The sequence below is a fragment of the Colletes latitarsis genome, chromosome 1 (assembly GCF_051014445.1).
Source record: "Colletes latitarsis isolate SP2378_abdomen chromosome 1, iyColLati1, whole genome shotgun sequence".
Classification (NCBI taxonomy): Eukaryota; Metazoa; Arthropoda; class Insecta; order Hymenoptera; family Colletidae; genus Colletes; species Colletes latitarsis.
In genome coordinates, this window is record NC_135134.1 from 41844777 (window position 1) to 41869021 (window position 24245).

At 30.9% G+C, this 24245-nt stretch overlaps 3 protein-coding genes across 7 annotated transcripts; 2 read left to right on the forward strand and 1 right to left on the reverse strand.

The window, feature by feature from the left end:
• Window position 1: 1 nt before the first annotated feature.
• On the reverse strand, window positions 2-3154 carry Wda (will decrease acetylation). Of its 2 annotated transcripts, none has more exons than XM_076765365.1 (10): window positions 2651-3154; window positions 2396-2553; window positions 1947-2286; window positions 1577-1809; window positions 1265-1447; window positions 1003-1155; window positions 783-930; window positions 523-691; window positions 233-416; window positions 2-158 (listed from the first exon to the last, which is right to left on the reverse strand). In XM_076765365.1, exons 1-10 carry the CDS (start codon window positions 2717-2719, stop codon window positions 26-28), a joined length of 1770 nt encoding a protein of 589 aa, XP_076621480.1. In that variant the 5' UTR covers window positions 2720-3154; the 3' UTR covers window positions 2-25. The 2 variants fall into 2 exon arrangements, with proteins under 2 accessions (XP_076621480.1, XP_076621563.1); XM_076765448.1 differs by having other exon boundaries at window positions 2647-2733.
• A 792-nt stretch (window positions 3155-3946) lies between these two features.
• On the forward strand, window positions 3947-10541 carry Vimar (visceral mesodermal armadillo-repeats). Of its 3 annotated transcripts, none has more exons than XM_076765894.1 (11): window positions 3947-4136; window positions 4211-4322; window positions 4498-4626; window positions 5895-6128; window positions 6838-7004; window positions 7365-7599; window positions 7788-7934; window positions 8395-8790; window positions 9068-9203; window positions 9474-9739; window positions 9964-10539. In XM_076765894.1, exons 2-11 carry the CDS (start codon window positions 4316-4318, stop codon window positions 10083-10085), a joined length of 1839 nt encoding a protein of 612 aa, XP_076622009.1. In that variant the 5' UTR covers window positions 3947-4136; window positions 4211-4315; the 3' UTR covers window positions 10086-10539. The 3 variants fall into 3 exon arrangements, with proteins under 3 accessions (XP_076622009.1, XP_076622019.1, XP_076622029.1); XM_076765904.1 differs by having other exon boundaries at window positions 4020-4072; XM_076765914.1 differs by lacking the exons at window positions 3947-4136; window positions 4211-4322 and adding an exon at window positions 5740-5828 and having other exon boundaries at window positions 4582-4626; window positions 9964-10541.
• A 1481-nt stretch (window positions 10542-12022) lies between these two features.
• On the forward strand, window positions 12023-22387 carry Sec24ab (Protein transport protein Sec24AB). 2 transcript variants are annotated; one of them, XM_076763605.1, is made up of 17 exons: window positions 12023-12194; window positions 13252-13411; window positions 13867-14459; window positions 14994-15140; window positions 15333-15448; window positions 15572-15674; window positions 15937-16063; window positions 16196-16305; window positions 16605-16836; window positions 17166-17323; window positions 18973-19198; window positions 19639-19968; window positions 20164-20274; window positions 20495-20667; window positions 20763-21098; window positions 21349-21452; window positions 21955-22387. In XM_076763605.1, exons 2-17 carry the CDS (start codon window positions 13273-13275, stop codon window positions 22064-22066), a joined length of 3117 nt encoding a protein of 1038 aa, XP_076619720.1. In that variant the 5' UTR covers window positions 12023-12194; window positions 13252-13272; the 3' UTR covers window positions 22067-22387. The 2 variants fall into 2 exon arrangements, with proteins under 2 accessions (XP_076619720.1, XP_076619732.1); XM_076763617.1 differs by having other exon boundaries at window positions 15940-16063.
• Window positions 22388-24245: the final 1858 nt, after the last annotated feature.

A 24245-nucleotide genomic window follows, 5' to 3' on the forward strand; every position in this document is an offset into this window, starting at 1 on the left:
ATTTAATTTTCTTTAATTTAATATGTTACAAATTGTCCACCGTTCCAATACACACGAGCGAATTATTTTTACTGTAATAACGTAAGGAAAGTATACTCGAGCAGTAAGTAGAGTATATTTGTGGTGATTCCATTTCAGGTACTACATTTGATGAATTGCTAAAAAAGTATTTGATATATAGTGTTACAATATAAAAAGTAAGTTTCTTTTAATTTATTAAAGTGAAAATTACCTATTGGCAGTTTTAATGTGATCGTAAGTAGGCCATAAACGAATAGTGCCATCTAGACTGGCACTAGCTATGTATTGACCATCAAAACTCCAATCCAAATTCATAATCGTGTCTTCATGGCCTTTAAGTTCAGTTAACAATGCATTAGTCGCTAAATCCCAAACAGAGATAGACTTGTCATCGCCTAAGGAAATAACGTATTGATTAAAATACTTTTAAATTATGTTACTCGTATTATTTATTAGTAATATTCGAATTATTTGACAAAATGTTAAAATAAATTGTCTTACCAGCGGCTGCCAAATACTTTCCATCTGGGCTAAAGGCTAAACTATAAATTGTTGACTGTGCTCCAATATATACCCTTAACAAATTTCCGTCGTCTTTATCCCATAACCTGACAGTCTTATCGGCGGACCCAGTTGCTAAATACCGAGCATTCGGATGAAATTTTACGCACTAGAAAACACGAAGAAGAAATATTAACTAGTAGAATAGTTCCCGCTTTCAAAAAACAAAACATTTTTTAATTTTTGGTTAAAATACATACATTTATATCTAAAAAGTGACCAGCAAATATGCGCAATGGAAATATTCTATCTAAAGACCATAATTTAGCAGTTCTATCATGAGAACCAGTTGCCACATACAAATTGAACACGCTAAGATCCATGCACCATATAGGATAACTATGGCCGCTGTAACAAATTACTTTTTAATATCATAACATATAACAATTTATCAGAAAATATTGATAAACATGAATATACCTATAAATTGCAGCACATGAGTAATCATTAAGTCTCCACGCCCTCATGTCTTTATCACTAGATACAGAAAGTAAAATTTCTGATTCTGGAATAAACCTTAAATCATGTACAATGTCCGTATGTCCTCTAAGTATCACTGCCCCTCCTTCGGTCCTTAAAATAAATTATGCAAACATACAGTTTTATGTTCTTTTACTTAAATGATGTATTAATTGTATTTAGTTAAATAACTTATTATTTTTTATGTTTGAACAAATCTTACGTTCTGTCCGCAGTTTCAGAAAATTTGTGTAAAAATGGAGTATCAGAAGCAAACGAGAAGGAGGGTTCCTCATACTTTGGCTTAATTAATACTGTTTCATTTATACCCCACAGCCTAATTTCTGTAGTACTAAATCCTACTGCTAATTTATCCATATTTGGTGGAATCACACCACTACTCGCACTGAAAAAATAAATTTTATACAGCTCTCACCATTTCTTCATTATGCTATACATAAAATTTAATTTACATAAATTATTATAAAAATGTTTTCTGCAAATAAAATCTAAATGTGTATTTATATATTATTACTTTTCGATAGCATTATTCACTGTGAATATTCGCAAAGGTTGATGTGCATTATTTCGTATTAATCTTATAGCTTCTTGCAACTCTCGCATTTCACGATCTGCTCCAGTTCCCGATGGCTGCTCTACATATCCATTAATACCTACTTCACATCGTAAACCTGTTTCTTCGCATCCTTCTATATCTGTTTCAGGCACATCCATTTTTTTAATTATTGTCACATGTGTATTTATTATCTAATTGATGAAATTAAAAAATTATGTATTATTAATATTAATTATGATGTTCATTTGTATACATAATACATACATATATGTATAAAGAAAATAATTTTATATTTAATATATAACATTTAATGAAACATTATTATTACCTGCATTAATATAATGTGTCCATGCTTTGCAAGAAATTGTTGAAGACATAAGTGAGCAATATCAGACATATCCACTTTATACTTTCTAGTTCTAAAGGAATTTACCAAAGGTCTCAACTCAATATCTTGTACTGAAAATACACTGGATAGCTCTTCTAAAAAGTCTTTTTCTGTTTCACTGTTAAACTCATTTTGATGTAATTTTAAAAACTGAATTGCTGCTTGCCTGTTACCAGCGTGTAGCATCTCTAAATATAAGTGACAAAATACAGGGTATAAAAGCCCTTTTAATTCCATTTTCAACTTATCATTGAGTGCAATATTTACCCACATCTTTAATCTGGTAGAAATAATATGTATACAGCATTAAAAATTACATGAATCTAATTATAAGTAGTCTGTCGCATTAAAATAACATTAATAACGTTTCAGAAGACATGGAGATATACCGTTGATACGCTTGATCTGCAGCAGCAACATCAATGCTAATGGCACTGAAAATGATGGAGTTATCTTGAGATGTAGCAGAAACAGCAGTTGCATTCAGAGTCATTTCATCGCTGGTTCGACAATGTACTTGATTACTTTTGCAGAAAACCTCGTTAGTCTACAATCAATGTTTGAAACAAAAGGTTATGTTATGTTTACGAATTATATTTCAACTTTAAATAAATTTTTTAAATAAAAGCGAAAACGTAACCTGCCTGATAATGACGCCGTTTTAAATACGATTCAATTGTTGCATTAATTAATTCACTCTTTAATCGTTTCATTTTTTTGGAATTACACGTTGGTTACATTCAAAAATTTTGACAGACCCAACCATAAGAAAGGTGTCGAGTAACGGAATTCATTAAAAGTACAATGTTTTTATAATTATTTAAAGCATGAGTAAAATACAAACATTATTGATATATTCAACAGAAATTAATGAAAAGAACGAATTTGAATGTCCGCCTGTATGATATACATGTATTTTCATTAATGAAGCAGTTGAGATGAATGAAACTTCAACCGGCACTACTGATACTATTCGGCATACTGTTCATATCACATTTTTTTAAGCATTCGTATTTTATATAGTTTTGCTTGACACATATAAATTCACAATCAAATAGCACGGTCCTTCAAATATTCTAAAAATACGAAAGCAAAAATATTCATCTATTTCCTAAAAAAGTATCCGTTATTCCTGAGTTACTAGACACGTTGCGCTTCAAATACACAAAGGTCTATTAATACGTTGATGCGTGATGCGTTCGAGATGATTTAAGGGGAATACGACACAGCAAATCCAACTCCCTCTCCACCATAACGTGTTTGTTTATTTATTAAAAACTCAAGCTCTATTCGCGAATATATTGTCATAGATACATAGTATATGTATAAATATAAATATATAAAATATAAAAATACAATAGTATACAAAAATAGATTTAAAATATGCCGTGTACTGCGTCACTTAACCTATAGTAAACACGTCCACTGATATTCACGTGTATTTTACACGTCGCCGTCAAGAAACAAAGAAATCAACAGTCGCACATTCCCGCTTCTGTTAATCATTTTGCTCATTAAATATAAAACGATACACTAATTTTCGCGGGAGTCGGTCGTTCATTGTTCGTATTGGGCGCGCATCGCATAGCGTTGTAATACCATGGTAACGAAACAAAGAAGAGCAGGTGCGATTACTGTCTCTTATTCTGCATTCTCTATCGATTTTATCAATTTGTTCACATTTATTTAACATAAGAATTTAAATTTATATATAATTTTATATAAATGTATATGTATATAAATTTGAATTATTATGTTAGATAAATTTTGGTACTAAATGTTACCAAAAAATCAAACCTACTTACAATATGATGGCACTAGTGTCTCAAACCAATGAGAGTTGTAAGTGACCACGTGCTCTCTCTAGTGCGCATGCTTAGCGACATTGCCATAGTATATAATAGAAATCTAGATTAAAATAGATAATAAAAGAGATTATACTTGGTATTTGATTTATTAACGACGCTAATTATACGTAAAGAATACATGTCGGTCGAAAAGTTTTGCCTACTCTGTACGTCTGTGGAGTACTAATATCGGCAACATTGCTTCTAAGGGGTACGTAGGTACGTTCAAGATCTCCGAAATTGGTATATCGACATCAAAGGTTCCGTCAGAAGTGTCGCCTCTGTATGTAACTCTGTGCTAGTGTTGCAATGTAACTGTCATTATTCCTTATCTAAGGTTTCACTGATTTATGGTAGGTTCTTCAAAGATGTTGTTCAGTGTTAAACGAACTTTGTTGTAATTAACTTTGAAAAGGAATCGAATTCGTCCAACATATTTAAAACAAAGATAAAAAGGCAATTATGGAAGGTACGATGGTGAACAATTTTTTAAATATCTTTTATATTAATTCTAATTGTCAATTCGTGGTAAAAATATTTCAAGTTAAAACATTTAACGACGTTACGAGATTTAATTGAACTGTTTGCATTAAACAGAAACGATTCACAAATGTAATCGAAATGATATTAATTTCTTGTTTTAGGTGAATTAAAACATAACATTGCTAAGTTAGTCGATGACTTAAGGTTTGTCATAAAATCAGAGAAAGAAAACGAAGATATCGTCCAAATTTTAGACACCATTGTCAATGTTAGCAAAACTTCTGTTGGAGGTATTCATCAATTTTCAACATTTAGTTATATTTCTTTTATATTCGATAATTTCTTTTTCCAACACCTTTCTATGTAATTTCATTGTGACAGACAAAACAAGTGGTCGGAATTGTGTAGTTTCTTGATTTTCAATTCATAATTTGTCCAGGTATATTCCTAGCAAACGGACTGTTCACCGATCGAGGTGAATTATACGTCATTCGATTTATTAATATGCATTTCATTATTTGCGATAATTCGTTATTTTTATTTAAACTTGTCGAAAAGGTGCAATAAAAAAGTAAGGTTAAGTATATTTTGACAGGTTCACAGATAAAAACAAGTGATTGTCGTTACTGTGTTCATGTTGTAAATTATAAATGCCAAAAAGTCAAATGCTAATTTGTTAAACATGTATCGAATGAAATGTCAGCTATTTCTGCTAATATTTCATTGAATAAATCACCATTTTCTTGTTAGGTACATTTACTAAATACTTAGTGGCTCAGGTATCCAATGAAGTTACTCTTCTTGAAAATATAAAATATCGATAGTATTATATATTATAAAAAAGATTAAAGAATGTGTGGCATGCTTTCAAGTGGTCTCAATTTAATTTGTATAAGCATCAGTAATGGAATCTTCAAAATTGACACTGTGATTAATTTTCAAATGGCCTCTGTGATATTTTCTACGACAAAATGTTGATTCATCAATCTCAACAATCTTCTCTACCCTTCCAATTGCTATACAGAAATTATGTAGCTAATCTACCATTATTTGTCCTATAAAATAAGATCATTACAAAACAGTATTTTTATTTAATTTTAGTTATATAATAATATGATATTGCTCATAATTGTATGTTTGCATATATATTAATCTTAGGACATCTGTAGCTGAGTTAGATCTGGGTTAGGTTAGGAGTCAGGGAGGGGCATAGTGTCTACTTGACCTAATCCTGCATAGTATGTGCATACAAAAATGACTTTTATGCATACATGTTTAACAAATTAGCATTTAACTACCTGGCATCTATAATTTACACCATGAACACAGTAACGACAGTCATTTGTTTCTACTTGTGAACTTGTCAAAATATACCAAAATACTTCTGTTATTAGTTTTTTCAATAAATTTTTACAGAATTCAACAATTGAACTTTAATTTTCATGAAACTACATAGGAAAAGAAGAAATTATTTTTCTATGTTGGCTGTTGGGTAATAAAAGTTGCAAACTTTTGTATTTTCTTTGGGCAAACTGTAAAATTTGTATTTTTATTTTAGAAGCTACAGAGTTCATGGTAGACGATGTCTTTCTTACTTTATTGCATCACGAATCTAAAGATATAATTGCAAAAACTGCTAAGGCGATTGCTGAAATTGCCAAAAGCGAAAGGGGAAGGGAAAAGTGTACTAATACGGACCTAGTGAATGCTCTTATAGATCTATTAAAAGATGATCGGATCGACGTATTGACGCAAACTTCCAGAGCTTTGGGAAATATTTGTTATGAGAATGGTAGGGAGCTTTAATCCCTAATGAACCAAGTTTTGTTCATGTATGTAGCTAACATTAAAATGACCATTATTACACAATATTATTTAAAATAGCAATATCAATTTTATCTCGGATTTTTTTATTGCACAAATTTACTGTTATAGGTATTATGTGTCCAATGGTAATTTTCAGTTAAAAACTTTAACATTAACAATACTCTCTTAAGTTTATCATTTGTATAATTAAGAATAGAGAATTCAGTTTAGGAATTAAACCGAAAGATTGCATTCAAAGTATTTTGTTATTTCAAGATTTCAAATCATTACAATCTTTTAATAATCTAGAATTGCCATTATTGCAATATTAACACCAATTCTACCAAAAGACACCTTTTAAAATTTTAATTTGTAATTATTTTCAAAGTTTAATCATTATTTCTTGATTGACTTTTTTTAACAATTATTTCCATAATTATTTTTATCCAAATGCAAAAATGTAAAAAGACATCTTTTGGTCGAAATAGTTATGAAAAATACCTTGATAGAAATGTATCGAATAAAGCCTTAGGTTTTCGAAATCGTAATAATTTAAAAATAAACTTCAACAGTCGCGTGAAAATGTTAATAAAACTCGGTTAAATAGAATTTTGTTCAGATTAATCGCTTCGTTTTAAATCGATAATTTAAATTACATTGCGTTAATAAATTTCGTTTTATTAAAATTATTATAGAGAATGGTAAGAAATTTGTCGAAGACAAAAATGGGTTGATTTCGATTCTGGCGGTTTTGGAAAAAAGCGTAATGCTGAAGAATGTAGAAGGTGCACCATTCCTTCGTAACGTTGCTGCAGGACTTTTACTAAATTTCCTTATTGACCGACCATCTCTTCATAAAGAGGTGCGTCATGTTCTTGCATGGTTCTTTCACTCTATCGTGTTGATTATCGTTCGGATTATCACATATGTGTCAGTATGTTGTTGCAAAAAGCACTTTATACAACATTGATGTATTATTATGCATTTCAAATCATTTATATGTATATTGGAACTGTTCCAGTATGACACATCTTTTTTCAAACTTATGTTTGGAAATAAATATACATTGTATTTATCTTCATTCCAGTAATTGTAATCCATAGAGAACGAAAGTAATGAACATATACTAATACATTAATGCAAATATCATAAATTCTCGAAACGTAACATACTAGTGCATTCGTGGTAATTACTATGTTAATCTGTAGGAAAACTTTCTTAGGCATTGCAACAAGAAAAAACCATACCTATTATCTGCAGTATTTTGGAGATCGATGGAACTGCAGGCAGAGAGGCTGCGATGCATTCGCTTTTAATATTAGGAATACTGGAGGATGTTAATTTAGAATTTTTAGATGAAAGGCTCACGAAAATATTGGTCGATATTTTAGCCAGCGATTCATCGGCGGAACTCTCTGAAATATGCTTGGAATTTCTTCACGGTCAAGCAGAAAATGGTATCTTGACAGTCCACAAATTAGAAATCTAATCTTTCGTTTTCCAAGTTTCATTCTTAAACATTGAATAATTCTTTCCAGGATCAATCTTTCTTTCTATCAACAATATATTATACAAACTCTTCTACTATTTATATATCAATTCAAATTACTTTGCACCAAGGTTAATAGAGGTATTTAAATTTTAGAGAATTCGAAATTGCTACTTGCAAAAACAGGTGCCTGTGAATTGTTGCTGAAGCTTTTAGAGAAGCACAGTCCATACTGCACAGATGAAGAGACCAGACTATCATTAAAGCTCGCTTGCAATCTGATTGTTCTTGTACTGACTGGAGGTATATTAAAAATATTCTTAATTAATTGACAATATAATTATCTGTAGGAAGTATTTTTAAAAGAAACTATTTATCTTTATATAATTTTAATAATTAGTGACCCTAATGCCTTAGACTTTCCTTGTAAGTCAAAATGCTATTTGAAGTTAAATTTCTTACATTATTTAATTCAGATGTTATTCATTTCGTCTGTTCTACAAGTAGATATAGTTTAATTTGTAATAAAAAAAAAAAAAACAAAAAAAAAATTTTACATCCATATTTTTTATATCTTTAAATAATAATAGTTGATGTGGATTGTTAAATTGAAAAAAACTATTTGTTGAAAAGTCAATACGCCAATACGCCGCTGGACTTTGAAAATTTTACGCGTGGGCCGACGGACCGATCGGTCGCGACTCTTTCGCGATTATTTTGAAAACTAGCACGACGACATCAGTTTGTAATCTGATTCTTCCAGATGAGAGCATGAACTATCTCTATGATAACAACAATGGCATTGTGTACAAGAAATTAATTCAGTGGCTTGAAAGCAAAGACAAAGATTTGCAAATCACAGCAGTGTTGGCAATGGCCAATTTTGCACGCACTGATGTTCATTGTAAGCTTATGGTTGCTCAAGGCGTTCACCGTAGTCTCCTCAAATTACTACGAAACAATAACACGGACACTGCTGACATAAGATTTCAATATGCTTTGCTCAGTGCCTTGAGGAATCTTGTTATCCCTGCAGAAAACAAACCTATAATATTGGAAGATGGATTGATAGATGTTTTGTACTCCATGCTGGACATCCAATCGTTCACAGTGGTCTTCAAACTATTGGGCACATTAAGGATCGTTATCGATGGTCAATGTGAGGTTTCATTTTAGAAATATTCGTTGCAATCAATATTTCTTCAAATATAGTTTCCTTCACATTTTTTTTTTTTTTTTCTTTTTTTTCAATTAAGTATTTTAATATGTTTGAAGTTCATATGTGCATCAGATTGATCAAAATAGTATTATTGAATTATTGAAAAATTATATTTAAGATGTCTTGTTTCTTTTTGAGAATATATTTATTTTCTGTTGAAGTTAATTATTAGATAGAAATTGTTTTTTAAATTTAAATTGATAAGTTATTAATGCAGGTGAAGCTGCCATACAGTTGGGAAAGAAAAGCAATTTAATACAAAGAGTAGTTGAGTGGTGCGAGGTAGAGGAACTTCCTGGAGTCCTTCAGGGCGAAGCAAATCGCCTACTTGTTTGGCTCATTAATAATAGCAGGTGAAATGATTTCAATAAATACTTCAATTATTATTCCTTGAATATACATTCGACTCGGCGTCTATAAAAGATTCTTTGATACTTCTTTATAATATTCTTTATATTTCGTAAATTCGCAGTAAAACGTTACTGAATTGTTTTATTTTATTTATATATTTATTTATTTATTATTATTTTTTATTTTTTATTTTATTTTTTTTATAACGATTGTTTGTGCAAGCGTGATTAGCTAAGAAAATTAGTTAATTGTTTTCGTGTATTTTAAATTAGGAATAAGGAAATCTCGCTTTCGATAATAAAACATGGAGCAGCAAAACACTTAGTCAGAATGTTAACAGCACAACACATTTTAATGCAGAACGAAGCTCTAATTAGTTTGATAATATTGACGACGAGTTGTTTGCCTGAATGTGAAAAGCTTCTTTTTGAAGCTGAAATAGGAGAAAAACTTTGCAGATTGTTCGATACTACGAATAATCTAGAAACACCAATTCTGCAAAACTTCGTATCTCTTTTGGATAATATTACTAATTCAGGTATTCAAACTATGTTTATTTTGTATTTTGCAGTACGTTTATAGTTTGTAGTTAATTTTGTAATTTCATGAAAAATGTGGAACATTTTTCCAGGATTAATTGAGACAGTAAATCGAAAAATCATTCTAGATCAATTTCTTTAGTTCTTTTGTGAAAATTCGGTTTCTATAATACTGATAAAAGAAACTGATTATTTGAAAATTTTATTTACATTTAATTTTCAGATGCATTAAGAGAACATCTAAGAAAAAGTAACTTGAGAGAATTGTGTCGAAATCTGGTTAAAAATGAAGAAAACTTGACTCTATGGAACAGATTGGAAGAAATTTGCGACAAACTTAATTAAACAATGGGAAAAAGTTGAAAGTTTTAGAAGTCTTTTACGAAGAGTGGAATTTCAACAAAATATAAGATTCTTTTCTAGAAGAAAATGAACTTTTATGCTAGAATATGAGAACTATTTCATATTCGAAACAATATTTTTATAAGACGTTCAATGTGTACAATTATACAAAAATAGAGTATTTAATTTCATGCATTCAGTGATGATATATGAAAACTGTTTGAAATTGGAATTTTGTTATTTGTTTTCAGTATAAAAAGATCTCGGTTAAACAATCGATTCGTTGAATTAAGATAAATGTAATTTATATATGTGTCTATTGATCTATTGCTACTTAAGATAAATATTAGTCAATTGATTAATGGGCGGGGGGGGGGGGGCGATTCTAGAAATTTGTGAACATCTAAAAATATATGTACTTTTACGAAATCGACCAAACTATATTATTTACGCGACCAATTATAAGATTGATATTTAAATAAATAGATGACCACTTCTGATAATTGAAGTATTTATTTGCTTCATTATTTTCAAAACATTCTTTTAAAAGGTCATGATTAGAACGTAGTTTTAAAATTAGTTTTAAGTAAAATTATGAGGAAATTACTGTTAAATTAAATATTGCTTGAAAATTACTGACAATATTGATGAATATTATTTTCTTATTTTTTTTTTTTGTAACACTAATAAACCAAAGATTTCGAGATGTGATTGGAAGGGTTAAATAGATATCCTGACATAATTTTAACACTTTGAATATTTTAAAAGTAAAAATTTAGAAAATTGTTAGAAAAATTGTTAAATCTGTGATCAAAAAACATGAAATATCATTTACATCAACTGTAGTCTTACTATAAATAATTTCAAAGAACTCTCTGTGCTTGAAAAAAAAATCGTTATCACAATATTTATAGAATTGCAGAAAAATGGTCCATCCATATCTTATCTAATCCATCTAAACTCCAACTTTCGATAATTTGGAAATTGTTTGTCCCAAAAATAATGCCAAATATATCATTTAGTTATCTACGATTTCGTTTACTTAGCATTAAACATAGACGTATATAGTACTTTCTCAGAAATGTCATTGTTGCTAAATAACACGGAATAGAAATGCGTAATTTCTATAAAGCCACTTTTTTGTGCGGATATATATTCGTATTAAAAAGAATCTATAAATTCATAAAAGTTGTGTACATGAAACATTTCAGTTTTTTTTTTTTTTTTTTTATTGGAATGCTACGAGGCAAATTATTAATAAATAAAGAAAAGGCATCCATTAATAGTTACAAATGGGGTATATTCTAATCGGACAATTCCAAAAAAAATTAATAAAAAACTTTTCGTTAAATTAAAATTACCAACAACTATGAAGTGTGTACAACAAATTTTAAAAAACTCTGGGAAGTTTCGATAGACAAAGATGCTGCAGAAACTAGTACTCACGAACAACGTAACAAGGTCGCCTCGAATTTGCACGAACACACAACCTTAAACAAAAGAGTGGGAATATGTTATCTTTTCTTACAAAAAGAAGTTTCCTCTAGATAGACCGGATGATTAGAAATACTACTTGCATGATTTAAGAAAAGAAACTATCGTCGCGATGAGTCGTAACTTTAGTAGTGGCTCATTAATAATTTGGGCTGCATTTAAAGCCGATGTAGACATCAATCTGTCATATTATTCATAAAATAAATTCGACACAATACATAAAATTGTCGGAGGTTGAAAATGATTTACCGAAGAAATTGAAGATGATATTTCATTTATCAACATCATAATATTACAATGCATCAAGGCACACAAAGCAGTGGTTAAACGATCAAAATATCAGTTTAAAAAGAAATTGAATGATTGAAATATCGAACTCGTAGAATTTGAGGCGAAATGGAATTAATGATTTGAAGTGCGTGGTTCGCTGTTAATCCACGGAACGAAAATGGCGCCCCAATCAACTGGGCTGCCACGTAATGTTGTGTGTCGCGTTGACGAGTTACGTTTCTCCGACAATTAACAGCGAATTAGACCGTAAAAAGTGCAATGTACGTCGCCTGGTGCAGTGAGATCTAAAATTTGCTTTATTCTTGCCCTGATAACCTCGTCCAAAAGGTGAGAATGTCATTTTACCAAAGACGAGACCTAGTTGAAAAGTTTGAAATCGTAGCACCTCGATTTCGACGTGACGTTTTAACCTTTCGATCTTTTCCCTTCGTTTTAATTCTTCGAAAATTCTTGTATCCTTTCCATTTCTCTAATGTTAAGTTTCTGAATCGTAAATTTTGTTTTCTTTTTGTTTAAAAAATTTCAACCTGACGACCAATTATGCATTTATACAAACTGGTTTGCCTTCGTGATCATTTTATTTGATTATATTTACTGGTTTTATCTTGTTTTTTTTTATTACTATCGTCTTACTGTTTTCCTTATTCAAGTTTATTTGAACAAAATGTTATTGTTCCCGCCTATTTTACACGTTGCTTGTCGAAAATTTATTTTACATACTTTGAACATCTTTCGAGGTTCGATACATTTAAGCTAATCCAGCTTTCAAATATCACAAATTTACATTCAATTTTGAATTTTAGGTGAATAGATTATTTATTATTGTTATTCCGCTATTTTTATAAAAATATAGCATCTTTCAAGGTTCATTACATTTAAGCAGATTGAGCAGTATATGCAAATATTGAAACACTTGTTAGCAACATATAACTGTTAGGTTTTTACCAATGACCTCTATTATTTCATGTTTAATTTAAGTAAGAAGCTAAAATAAAATGTTTTATTCATTGTATGTATTATCTGACAAATATTTTATTGAGTATTATATTAATTTCCATATTATTAACTAATATTAACTATTTTGCAAGTGATATATTGTTGTATGCAAGAAGTCACCAGAGATAATACAATGTGGTTCTCCATTTTTTTGTAAACAAATCTAGTATTTATAAATGAATGCTTAAAAGAAACATATAAGTGAAAATAATATTCTTTTTTCTGTTATTTAAATATTTCAAAATGCTTTAGTTTTAATAAATGATACAATTTTATGTGCATTCTACATTTATTTAAAATACAAGTTATTATATTTTAGTTATTTTAGCTATTTTCATTGTTTTTACTTTTGTGACCTTGATATCTTTGCATGCTTGAATTTTTGTAGTGACGTTTGGAAGTCTGCAATATGTCTCAACCAATAAAGTATCAATACCATTCGTATAGCAATGAAAATAATTTGAAAAGTGGTTCCTCTCAGATGGTGAATGGTCAATCGAACGTGGTACATCATAATGGCATGCAACCAACAAATTATAATTTTACTGGCAAGTATATAGTAGTTCAAAAATTGTATTATTAATCGTATTCCTGAGGTATTGTCCAGCATCCATTTTTATTTTAAATGCAATGAAATACTAATTTAAAGTTTGGAAAAGTACAAATAGTTCCAATTCCTAACAGAATAATTTCTGTATTTGTTTTTCAACTTCTATTAATTTCTTTGATCAATTGCAACATTGCATGTTCCAAATTTTTACTTTGGAACTGAACAGTATTTTAAACAAACAATTATTATAATAACAATACACTTTTAAAATCATAAAAAGAACACTAATTTGAAGTTCAGAAGTATATAAATATTACTATTTAATAACAGAATAATTACTTTTTTATGCTTTTCAACTTCTGTTAATTCTTTCATCACAAATTGTTGATCATAGGTAATGGTTTAACTGTAAGTAGAAGTTGAAAGTTAAATTTTAGTGTGTCTTATTTTCAGGTACCCCGTCCTCGCAGTCATCGCGAGATCCATCCAGGGAAACGTCGAGAGATCCATCTCCGACTCCATATCTTTACAACCAATACAGACCACCTTTGCAACGTCCACCAGTGCCTCCAATCAATGGCCAACAGAGCACAATGAGTCCTGTAATGCCACCGCCAGTAAGATTACCCCAAATCCAGCAATATTCGTCAATGTATAATGTCCAGAATCAATATCAAGCAACCCAAAGTCAACCGCCTCCAAGAGATGAGTTAATAAATTCGCAAATAGATTCGACGAAACCAGTGATCGGATTTATGCAGAACTTACCATTGGAATCGAAATCTTATAAAGTTGAAAATCAGGATACAGTGCAAGGCTCACAGCCATTCATACAAGAACAAAATGTGTTCCCCAATCTTGCGCAACAGCCTAGAGGACAAACTATTGGCCAACCAAACTTTGGAGGGCAAAGAATGTATGCCAAAAATGCACATGGTATACAACATGCTGCTACTGTACCAAATGCAATGCCTTATGCAGCGGTTGGTGGACAAATCCCAGCAAAAGCACCCACTACAGCCACAGGATACTCTGGACAGCGAATGGTTTGTATTTTATAATAATAATAATAATAATCAATTTTCTATTTAACAGGTTGATTCCTCTTTGTATAAATTTTAAAAAAGAAGGAAACTTTTAAAATGTATTCTATTTCAATATAATCATGGTTGAATAATACTATAAGAATTCCAATATGATGGGTAGTTAATCACGGGAACTTATGTTGAATCTTTTACAGTATATAATTATGGCAATTAAAATGAGGAAATCAAATTTGAGAGCCATAATCCAATTTAGAATGAACCAAAGTATTCTAAGCCAAGAATTCTAAGTTTTATTGTTATACAATATTTTATAATTGTTTTGTAAATTGAGTAAAAAGTTTTAAATTAATAGCAATAATATACAGTACTGAACTGCATTTAGTTCCTAAGTTTTATGTGTTTAATTTACTTTGAAAAATTATAAACAATAGCTTCCTTTTAAGTGCTTTTACGAAATTGTTTATTGCAGTATTTTTATTGAAGACGTTTATATATTTGTTAAAATGTTTCTCAAAGTATCTTGTTGTCTTTTAGTATCAAAGTCAGCCACCGAACCCAATGAACATACCACAAGATTCGATGAATAAACATTACCCAGAATCATATCCTGATCAAATGAATCAGTTGAACAGCCAAATGAACATGATGTCCGTCACGCAAGCTGGGTACAACAAACTATGGGTACATGAAAGTATACTTCCTAATAGTCTGTATAGTTTAAAAGGTTGGAAAACATGAATGAGATATTCTTTATCCATTTTATTTATTGTCCAACGTTTCTTCGTTGTTATTACAAAATAGTCCAGGTTGATTTAGGATGATAAAGAGTTTTGAGTTTCCATTGTTATTGGAGTAATACTATTCTATTTTTAGGGAATGGAGACTGTCGATCTCTTGCAATATAGAAATATTTTACCTTCGGAAAAAGTTGAACCGCCGAAAATCAAACTTCACAAAGAATTTCTAGACAGTGTTAATTGCAGCCCAGAGTAAGCATTCTAATCACGCAAGTTATATTTGTAAAAAGACACAATTATGGAAATAAATAACAATTAGGACGTACATACTGTAGAAACAACGTTCTATAACTATTGTTTCGTTGATTCTTTCAGCATTTTTCGCTGCACGCTAACGAAGATCCCGGAGTCGAATTCTCTGCTACAGAAGTCTAGGTTGCCCCTAGGAGTTTTAATACACCCCTTCAAAGACTTGAACGTACGTACATTTCTTCTCAAATACCAAATAAACATTAACTTCGATGCAATTTAATCAAATGTTAATTGAATTAAGGGTATTTTTATTGTAGTCAAAATATGGATATAAAAGAGTTCAATTTTTTTTTTAATTTTAGACGGCAATATCCCTTTAATGCGTTTTACGGGTGCTCTTTAACAATCATAAATTAAAAAGAATAGTTCATGCTTTAGGAATCTGTATTCATTTGAACATTTCAAGTAATTGAACAATGTACTTTTAGCAGTTACCAGTAATACAATGTAGCACAATAGTGCGATGTCGTGCTTGTAGAACGTACATCAACCCATTTGTATATTTCAACGACTCGAAAAGATGGAAATGCAATCTGTGTTACAGAATAAACGAACGTAAGTACCGCCGACATAATTGAAACGTTTTAGTACAAATTAATATTTCTTTGGCTTTTGCTCTGCTTGTTCAGAAATAGAGTGAATTTTTTAGGCGTTAGACGTAAGATTTTGCACAAATTATGTTCGCAGTGCCGGAAGATTTTCAGTTCGATCCTGTGACTAAGTCTTATGGAGATCCATCGAGACGACCGGAAGTGAAAACTAGCACGATCGAGTTTATTGCACCTAGCGAATATATGGTGAGAAATATTTATTTCGAAGTATAAAGTTATTTCAAAAATTGAAGCTTCGATTAAAAATTCCTAATTTCATTTAACAATATAACAGTGACCTTAATTTTTTATTGAAAATTAATTTGTTTTTAAATTTAAGCAACTGCAATTTCTTGTCGGTTAAGGGGCTGAAAAATCGTGGGGACTAATTTGTGCTTCACCCTGTAGATTAATATAGTCGATAATATAGGTAGAAAAAATAGATGTTGAGGTTTGTTAAAATGGGAAGCGTTAAGTAAACGAATAATGAAACTAATATGTTCAAGCTACGACCACCACAGCCAGCCGTGTATCTATTTGTTTTGGACGTTTCGAGACTTGCAGTGGAAAGCGGTTACTTGAGCATAGTGTGCAACGTAATTTCAGAGGAGTTGTCGAGGCTACCTGGTGACGGTAGAACGCAAATTGGATTCCTGGCGGTAGACTCCGCGATACACTTCTTTAGCATACCTGACAATGTATCGCAACCCCAGGAAATGATTATGCTAGATATAGACGGTAACGTAATACTCTTGAACATTTAGTAATAAATTATATATTCACAATCTTATAACAAATCCGTTTTATTTGTTTAATTATTCCGCGTCTGAATGGAGAAATGAATTGGATATCCAATCTGAAATTTACAATATAAAAGCTTGGATAGATATGATTTTTAAGAAAACCTCAATTCTTTTTTTACAATAATTGTTGTAGAATTTATACTCACACTGATTACATTTTTAAGTTTCTGCAGTTACAAACCTATATTTTATTGAAAAAATTAAACCTTGTAATCAATGTATACAATTCTGATTAGTACGCAAAAATTTATAATATTTGCACAGACGTCTTTCTTCCATGTCCGGAGAACCTAATAGTCAATTTGAAGGAACGCGAAGAATTACTGAGAGATTTACTGGCCCAATTGCCTACCAAATTTCAAGGAACTTATGATACGAACAGTGCTTTGGGTGCAGCGCTGCAAGCTGCATACAAACTTATGGTGAGCATTAAGAAGAAATATTACAAATTATTCCGTTCAGACCGCATGGGGTGTATACGCCATACGCTATTACGATTAATAGTTTTGCTTCTGATATATACCTTCCAATGTTTGTAATGGTACATTTCATTTTTAAGTAATTATTTTAACAAAGATACTTTTTTTTGAATAGTGGGAACTGTATCATTTGGAATCAAATGATATAATCTTGAAACTAATTTTACTTGCTTGATATTTACCTCACAATATTATAGAATTTATTAATTTATTTATTTATTACAAACACGGCATGCATAGAGTAGTTGCATATAACTTCGTATGTTTAGAAGTAAGCTGTGTGCAACGTTAGTTGATATGCTTCTTAAATAAGTACAATGAGTCACTAAATAAATTAAGTAAATAACGAAACAGGTAAATTTGTTTAAAGATCTGACTGATACAATTATTGGATATATAGTAGCATTTATATGACGAAATGTGGAAATATTACGCGTAGTTCTCGCCGGAACATTAAGTTTGAGTAGTTCGAGAATTTCCAGACAGTTTTTATACAAGATATAATAAAGTGGCAAGATTTAAAAAATATTGGAGGCAAACCATCGTCGCTTGGACGTTTTTTTAAAATTAAAGCAGCTATTTAGAATTGGCAATTGATGGAGCTGGTTGACGTCACGAGTGTATACAGATGCGAAGTGTTTGGCATCTGACGTTTGAAAAGAGAAAATCGAGAAGCGAACACTAAATGCGTTGCGTATGTTGTTAAATTGATACATATCGAGCAAATGTAGTGTTCACACATAATGTGAGTGCACGCTGTAATGGTGGGTGGTTGGGAGTAAAACAAATTTAGAGACCCATTCGTATTAATATAGCAGGGCGATGTGGGGGACGTGTAGTCTCCAATAATGTATATGTTTGTATACTACTATGTATACTGTATGTACACGCAAAAACCCAGATCGGAGTCAGGAGGTACATAAAGTATGGTACCGCGTACAGCAACTTAAAACACCACCACCAGTGACTAGTATAATTTCTGTTGTTTCTCAAAATATTAAGAGTTTCAGATCTTGAGATTGCGATATAAACTAGTCTTATTTTGCTAGCAGTTTTTCTTTCTAATCTTCAAACTCTTGAGCATGGAGGAGCGAATGGATCAATAACCTTAATGATCTCATTAACAGGATTCAGCAAGTTAAGTTGCTCAGATGAAATGGAGGGGGCTTCTCCGAGGTTGTAGAATATTATGTTTTTCGATCTGCGTTCTCTGTCTACGATGTCCGTAGTAATATCTTCTTCAAAGTTTGAGGGATTTGTAGGTAACGAATGCAGAGTAAACTCAATGGCCGACAAACAGTCACTTAGTTGTTCATTGGAGATAATGAGGTTTTTTTTATGCCCCTTTCGTATTGTTCCCGTATCGTGTTTTCTCACCATTATAATAATGTAGAAATAATGTAAACACATCCATATGCGTCTAAAGTAGACAACGATTAATGTACCATTCAAAGGGTACATTATTTATAAGGTCAAATACTTCTAATTACCATTTTCTAAACAATTTTATCGCTCGATTACAAGCAGAAATAAATTCCAATTTGTTGGAAAGAGCTTTTCCGTGGAAGCATACTACTCCGCTTTAATTTTAGTCGCCAACCGGTGGACGGGTGACCGTTTTCCAAACCTGCTTGCCAAATATTGGCCCTGGACTTTTGCAACCAAGAGAAGATCCAAACAGCAGGGCTAGCAAAGATGTAGCGCACTTAAATCCAGTCACGGACTTTTATAAGAGATTGGCGTTAGATTGCAGCGGACAACAAATTGCGGTTGACTTATTTCTCTTAAATAGTCAATACTGTGATTTAGCCACTCTCTGTAAGTATTTCCGATATTTCTTACCATTTATAATATTTTACACGTATAATTAATTTTCTCGAATTCCCACTGGAAAATCATTTTTATTAGTCGTGTTATGCTTTACATAAGAATAACTTGCGTTAAAACCATTATTTATAGTAACTTTATTATCTTTCAACTTGTATAACTAATTTTGTTGAATTACTAAAAAATCAGAAATATTGAACAATTTAGGCATTTCAATAGTTACGCTCCTGAAAATCACTTTTTTAATAATTGCTTTTACATTTCATAGTAAAATAATTTCAACAAATTTTACGTAAAAATTATTGTTTATCCCACTTACAAGTCTGAAATGTTGAAAAATGCAAACTCTGCAATGCTCTGCATTTTAAGGAAATAATAATTATATAAAGTGTGACAAACAGGAAAGTGCGAAGAGAAATTTTCTTTTGCAGCGGGTATGTGTAAATTCTCTGGAGGCTGTATATATCATCTTCCTCTGTTCCGTGGCTCGAAACAACAGAATGCAGAGATTCTGGACAAAATACTTAGACGTTATCTAACCAGAAAGATCGGTTTCGAGGCAGTAATGAGAATACGATGCACGCGTGGTTTGAGCATTCATACTTTTCATGGGAATTTCTTCGTCAGGTCGACCGATCTTCTTAGTCTGCCAAACGTCAACCCAGACGCTGGATTTGGGATGCAAATTTCCATTGAAGAGAACCTTTCGGATGTTCAGAACGTCTGTTTCCAGGCTGCTTTGCTTTACACTTCAAGTAAAGGTAGTTGAAACCATAAACCATTACTATTATAGCGTTTCTTTTCTTGATTTAAACTTGTGTATACATTTTCGTAGATTTAATACGATCAACATTTGGTTTAAAAATCGCGTTTAGAGTCAATGAAAGAAAACCAAGTTACTATTTCTATAAATTGAATTAAGTTAATAGAAATAAGAACAGAAAATTATGTTTTAGGCGAAAGAAGGATCAGGGTACACACATTGTGCTTACCAGTGGAATCTCATTTGTCGAACATTCTTCATTGCGTCGATCAGCAATGTATAATAGGTTTACTTTCCAAAATGGGTAAGATCAATTTATTTTATAATGAAAAATATCCCATAAATAATAGAGAAAATATATAAAATTGTAATTTAATATATTCTTTAATTTATGTAGATTTATAGACCATTACTTTACATAGAACTTACTGCAAATTTTACAAGATAAAATGTCGAAGTGAAATAATAAAAGCAATGTTAATTACGTTTGCTGTAATTAATTTCTGTTATTAATGCATTCGTAGCTGTGGATAGGTCCCAGCAGTCCTCCTTGTCTGACGCAAGGGATGCCCTAATAAACGTGGCCATAGACGTCTTATCAGCCTACAAATTGTCACAGTCGGTGACCTCCAGTGGACTTATGGTTCCAGGAAGCTTAAAATTGCTGCCACTGTACATTATTTCCTTACTCAAATCCGTAAGTATCGATTGTAGATTCTTTTATTAATATTCGAAAGTAATACGCACATAGACAAGAATTAAGATTGTAACTAGAACGAATGTTCGTTTCAGGTCGCTTTTAGGTCAGGAACGAGTACAAGACTCGATGATCGTGTATTCGCGATGTGCCAATTAAAAACGCTGCCACTGTTTCAATTGATCCAGATGATTTATCCGGATCTTTATCCGGTACACGCGCTAGAAGATCGAAATTCGAAAGATATCGACGGGAAACTTTGTCCACAGCCACCTAGACTTCACCTTTCCGCAGAGAAAATTCACTCGAAAGGTGCTTTTCTCATGGACGCTGGAGACAGAATATTCATTCTGATTTGCAAGAATATTCATCCTACATTTTGTTGCAACGTTCTCGGGGTCACTGCTTTTGCTTCGATACCAGAAGAACTGGTAAGTTTTTAGTTTAACACATAATTGGGTAAATTGTCTTACTCAAAGAAATTTCTTGTTAAAAATTGAAAATAAAATTCCTTGCGCGAGGATTTAAAAAATAATATATATTAGAAATTATGTATTACTACGATATTAAAAAATATATATATAGCTTTTTTCATTTTTGTAGCAGAATTTTTAATATTGACAATACTTAAATAATGTTTAAAGAATTTCGAGTTAATAAACATTTTTTTTTTATTTCCAGTACGAATTACCAGAGATCGAGACGGCTGAAAGCGAAAGGTTACGTAATTTTGTATTTAGTTTGCAAGAAGAAAAACCCTTCCCCGCTTCTGTACAAATTATTAGGTAAGTTGTTTTTTAAATTTTCACATTCAATTTTAATTTACAATTATTTCAATCGGAAATATTGTTTAAACATACGTGAAACGTTGTTTATTTTTTTAAAATTTATTTTCATTTACTGACGGTTAGTTGCAAAATGCATAATAATAATTATCCTAAGAAACCGTAATTTATAAAATTCATATTGTTAGACATTATATTACTATTTTATACAAGAATTTAAGAGGACACGGTTAATAGGTTGGTGAAAGTGTGAGCGCGTGTGAGAGTTGTAAACGTAGAATTGAGGTAGTTTCTGGGGATGTAGTGATTGAAAAAGACGGTAAAGGACCCGGATAGATTTAATAGTTTATTTTAGAAAATGTGCCATAGGATAGGAATTTGTTTAGAATATCAGATTATTATTACAATAGAATATTTAATTATAGACATAAAATAATTATGAATACTATTACAACGTAATAACAAATGTAGATGTAAGGTTTAATACTATTTTTGTTTTCAGAGACGACAGTCACTTCAGGACACTTTTTGTCGAGCGATTGGTCGAGGACCGATTCGAGTCGGCTTTAAGTTATTACGAATTTTTGCAACATCTTAAGACACAAGTGAAGTAATGATAAAAGAAACTATATTGTCGATTTGAATGGAAAAAGAAACAGAAACATAAACGTTAACACAAGAAAAGACATTGTTAATTACAGTGAAAGTGTTTAGCAATCGTGGAACTCTGTTCAGAAATACGAACTTCGTTAAATGATTCTTTAATCGGTCGATTAGGATGGAACGCTTAGGGTAATAAAAAAAACCGTACATGTATATATATGTATATGTGTATGTATATACATGTCTACATTTATGTGCATATACGTATGTAGGAATGAATGTTATTATTGTTTTAAGAGGTGTTGAAGCATTTAAATATAATTCAACTGTAATTATTATTATTATTTTATTACTATTATAACGATCATTATAGAAATTACTATTATCTCTATTGCACTACTTTTTTCAGCAATTTCGTTCTTTTGTAAATGTTTTTCCGCCACAAAAATAGCTTTTCAAAGTTTTTAACAATTAATTAATATTATCAGGAAAGTTTATTTGAATTCAACGATAAAAATGTCCTTTAACTATTGGATCGATGCATAATTCTGAACGATTTATAAAATATTTAGAAACTATTAAATTATTCAAATTTAAAATATTTTCGTCATTACTGAGCCAATCTGCGCTGTATATAATTTTCCCCCGGACAAAAACTATACCTATGCAAGGAATAAAGAATAGAGTAATGAATTTATAAATTCAAATATATTGCATCTACTATATAAAATTGTACGCGTATGTATCTACTGAAGGTTGCAAAATTGTTCAATATTTCTATGATTATTCCTCTCTATTTTATTATAGATCAGACTTATAACTTTTGCAAGTAATAAATTCATTTCGAATCAGAAATAATGTGCAACGCTCGACTAAGAAAATATTCTTGATTTTAGATATGAACTTGTCCACCGATCCAAGAAATGAATCTTTTTATAGAATTTGTTCGTTTTGAATGAAATATATATATTTAAATTTATTTATCAAAGTAAAATTGTAACAAAATCATTTATTTTCGAGTTAAAATAATTTTGTAAATAACTCGTTCTATTTGTCTGTATCCCGAGCAGAAATTTCACAATTAATTACAGATTAGACTTGTTAATAAACGACGTATTTGTAACGTAAAGCAGCATATACACGTGCAAACAAATATGGTGTATCCAGGAAACAAGAAATCCTAACGCCCCAAAACAAAGATTAGTCGATTTTTTAACGACCCAACTCTATTAATCTTCTAAGATAACAATTATTAACAACTACTACTTGTAAACGTATGTGTTCTATTAGTCTATATTTATCTTCAATTTTCAAATCTTTGATCGCAATTAAAACAGTTGAAGTAGAGAAATTATTAACATTAGATTTACAAGCATTGATTGCACGTATTTTTATCGAAACTTGTCATGTTTAATTAGAATTCGGGTTTTCTTTTAATTAGAGTACATATTCATACACATATTATTTAATTGGATAGGTGTTGGGAAATTCTTTTTTGTTTTTTAAAAAATCAAACAAATCTGGATCATTTTTAAATTAGACTCGCAATGGAAAATAGTTTTAGCTTTTTCGCTGACAAATTTCAGAAATCTGATTTTTTTTTATTAAATTAGCGTTGTAAAATTTTAGTAACTATTTTTACTACATAAGTAAAGTCGAAATCTTTAAAATTTGTTACCCCAATTTTGATGACCTTGCCCCCCTCCTCAAGCAACATTACCGATATTAGTACCACTCAGCATACAGGGTAGGCAAAACTTTTCGACTGATAAGTACTCCTTAGATATACAGGATGGGCAAAACGTTTCGACCAAATGAAAAGCTAGGAGTAGGAGTACCTCTGAGACATACAGGGTCTGTCTTTCGATACCCCAAAATTGAGGTATCGAATCTCAAAGGTTCCGACAGAAGTGTCAATTCTGTACGTTACTCTATATCTGTGTTACATTCATAACTCAGATAATGAAGAAAAATATTTAAAATGGAAACCTTACTTATTCTTAAATTATATAGCAATTTGGAAAATTAGAAGTTTTAATGGATATGCATTTAATTATAAATTTATACATAGTGAGACAAGGATAAAATGTCAAGTAAAACTTACCATGAATCCGAATTCAAATATTAGAAACAATGATCATACAAATGTCAAGTAACACCCCGATTCCCGATTGATTGGCGACTTGTAAT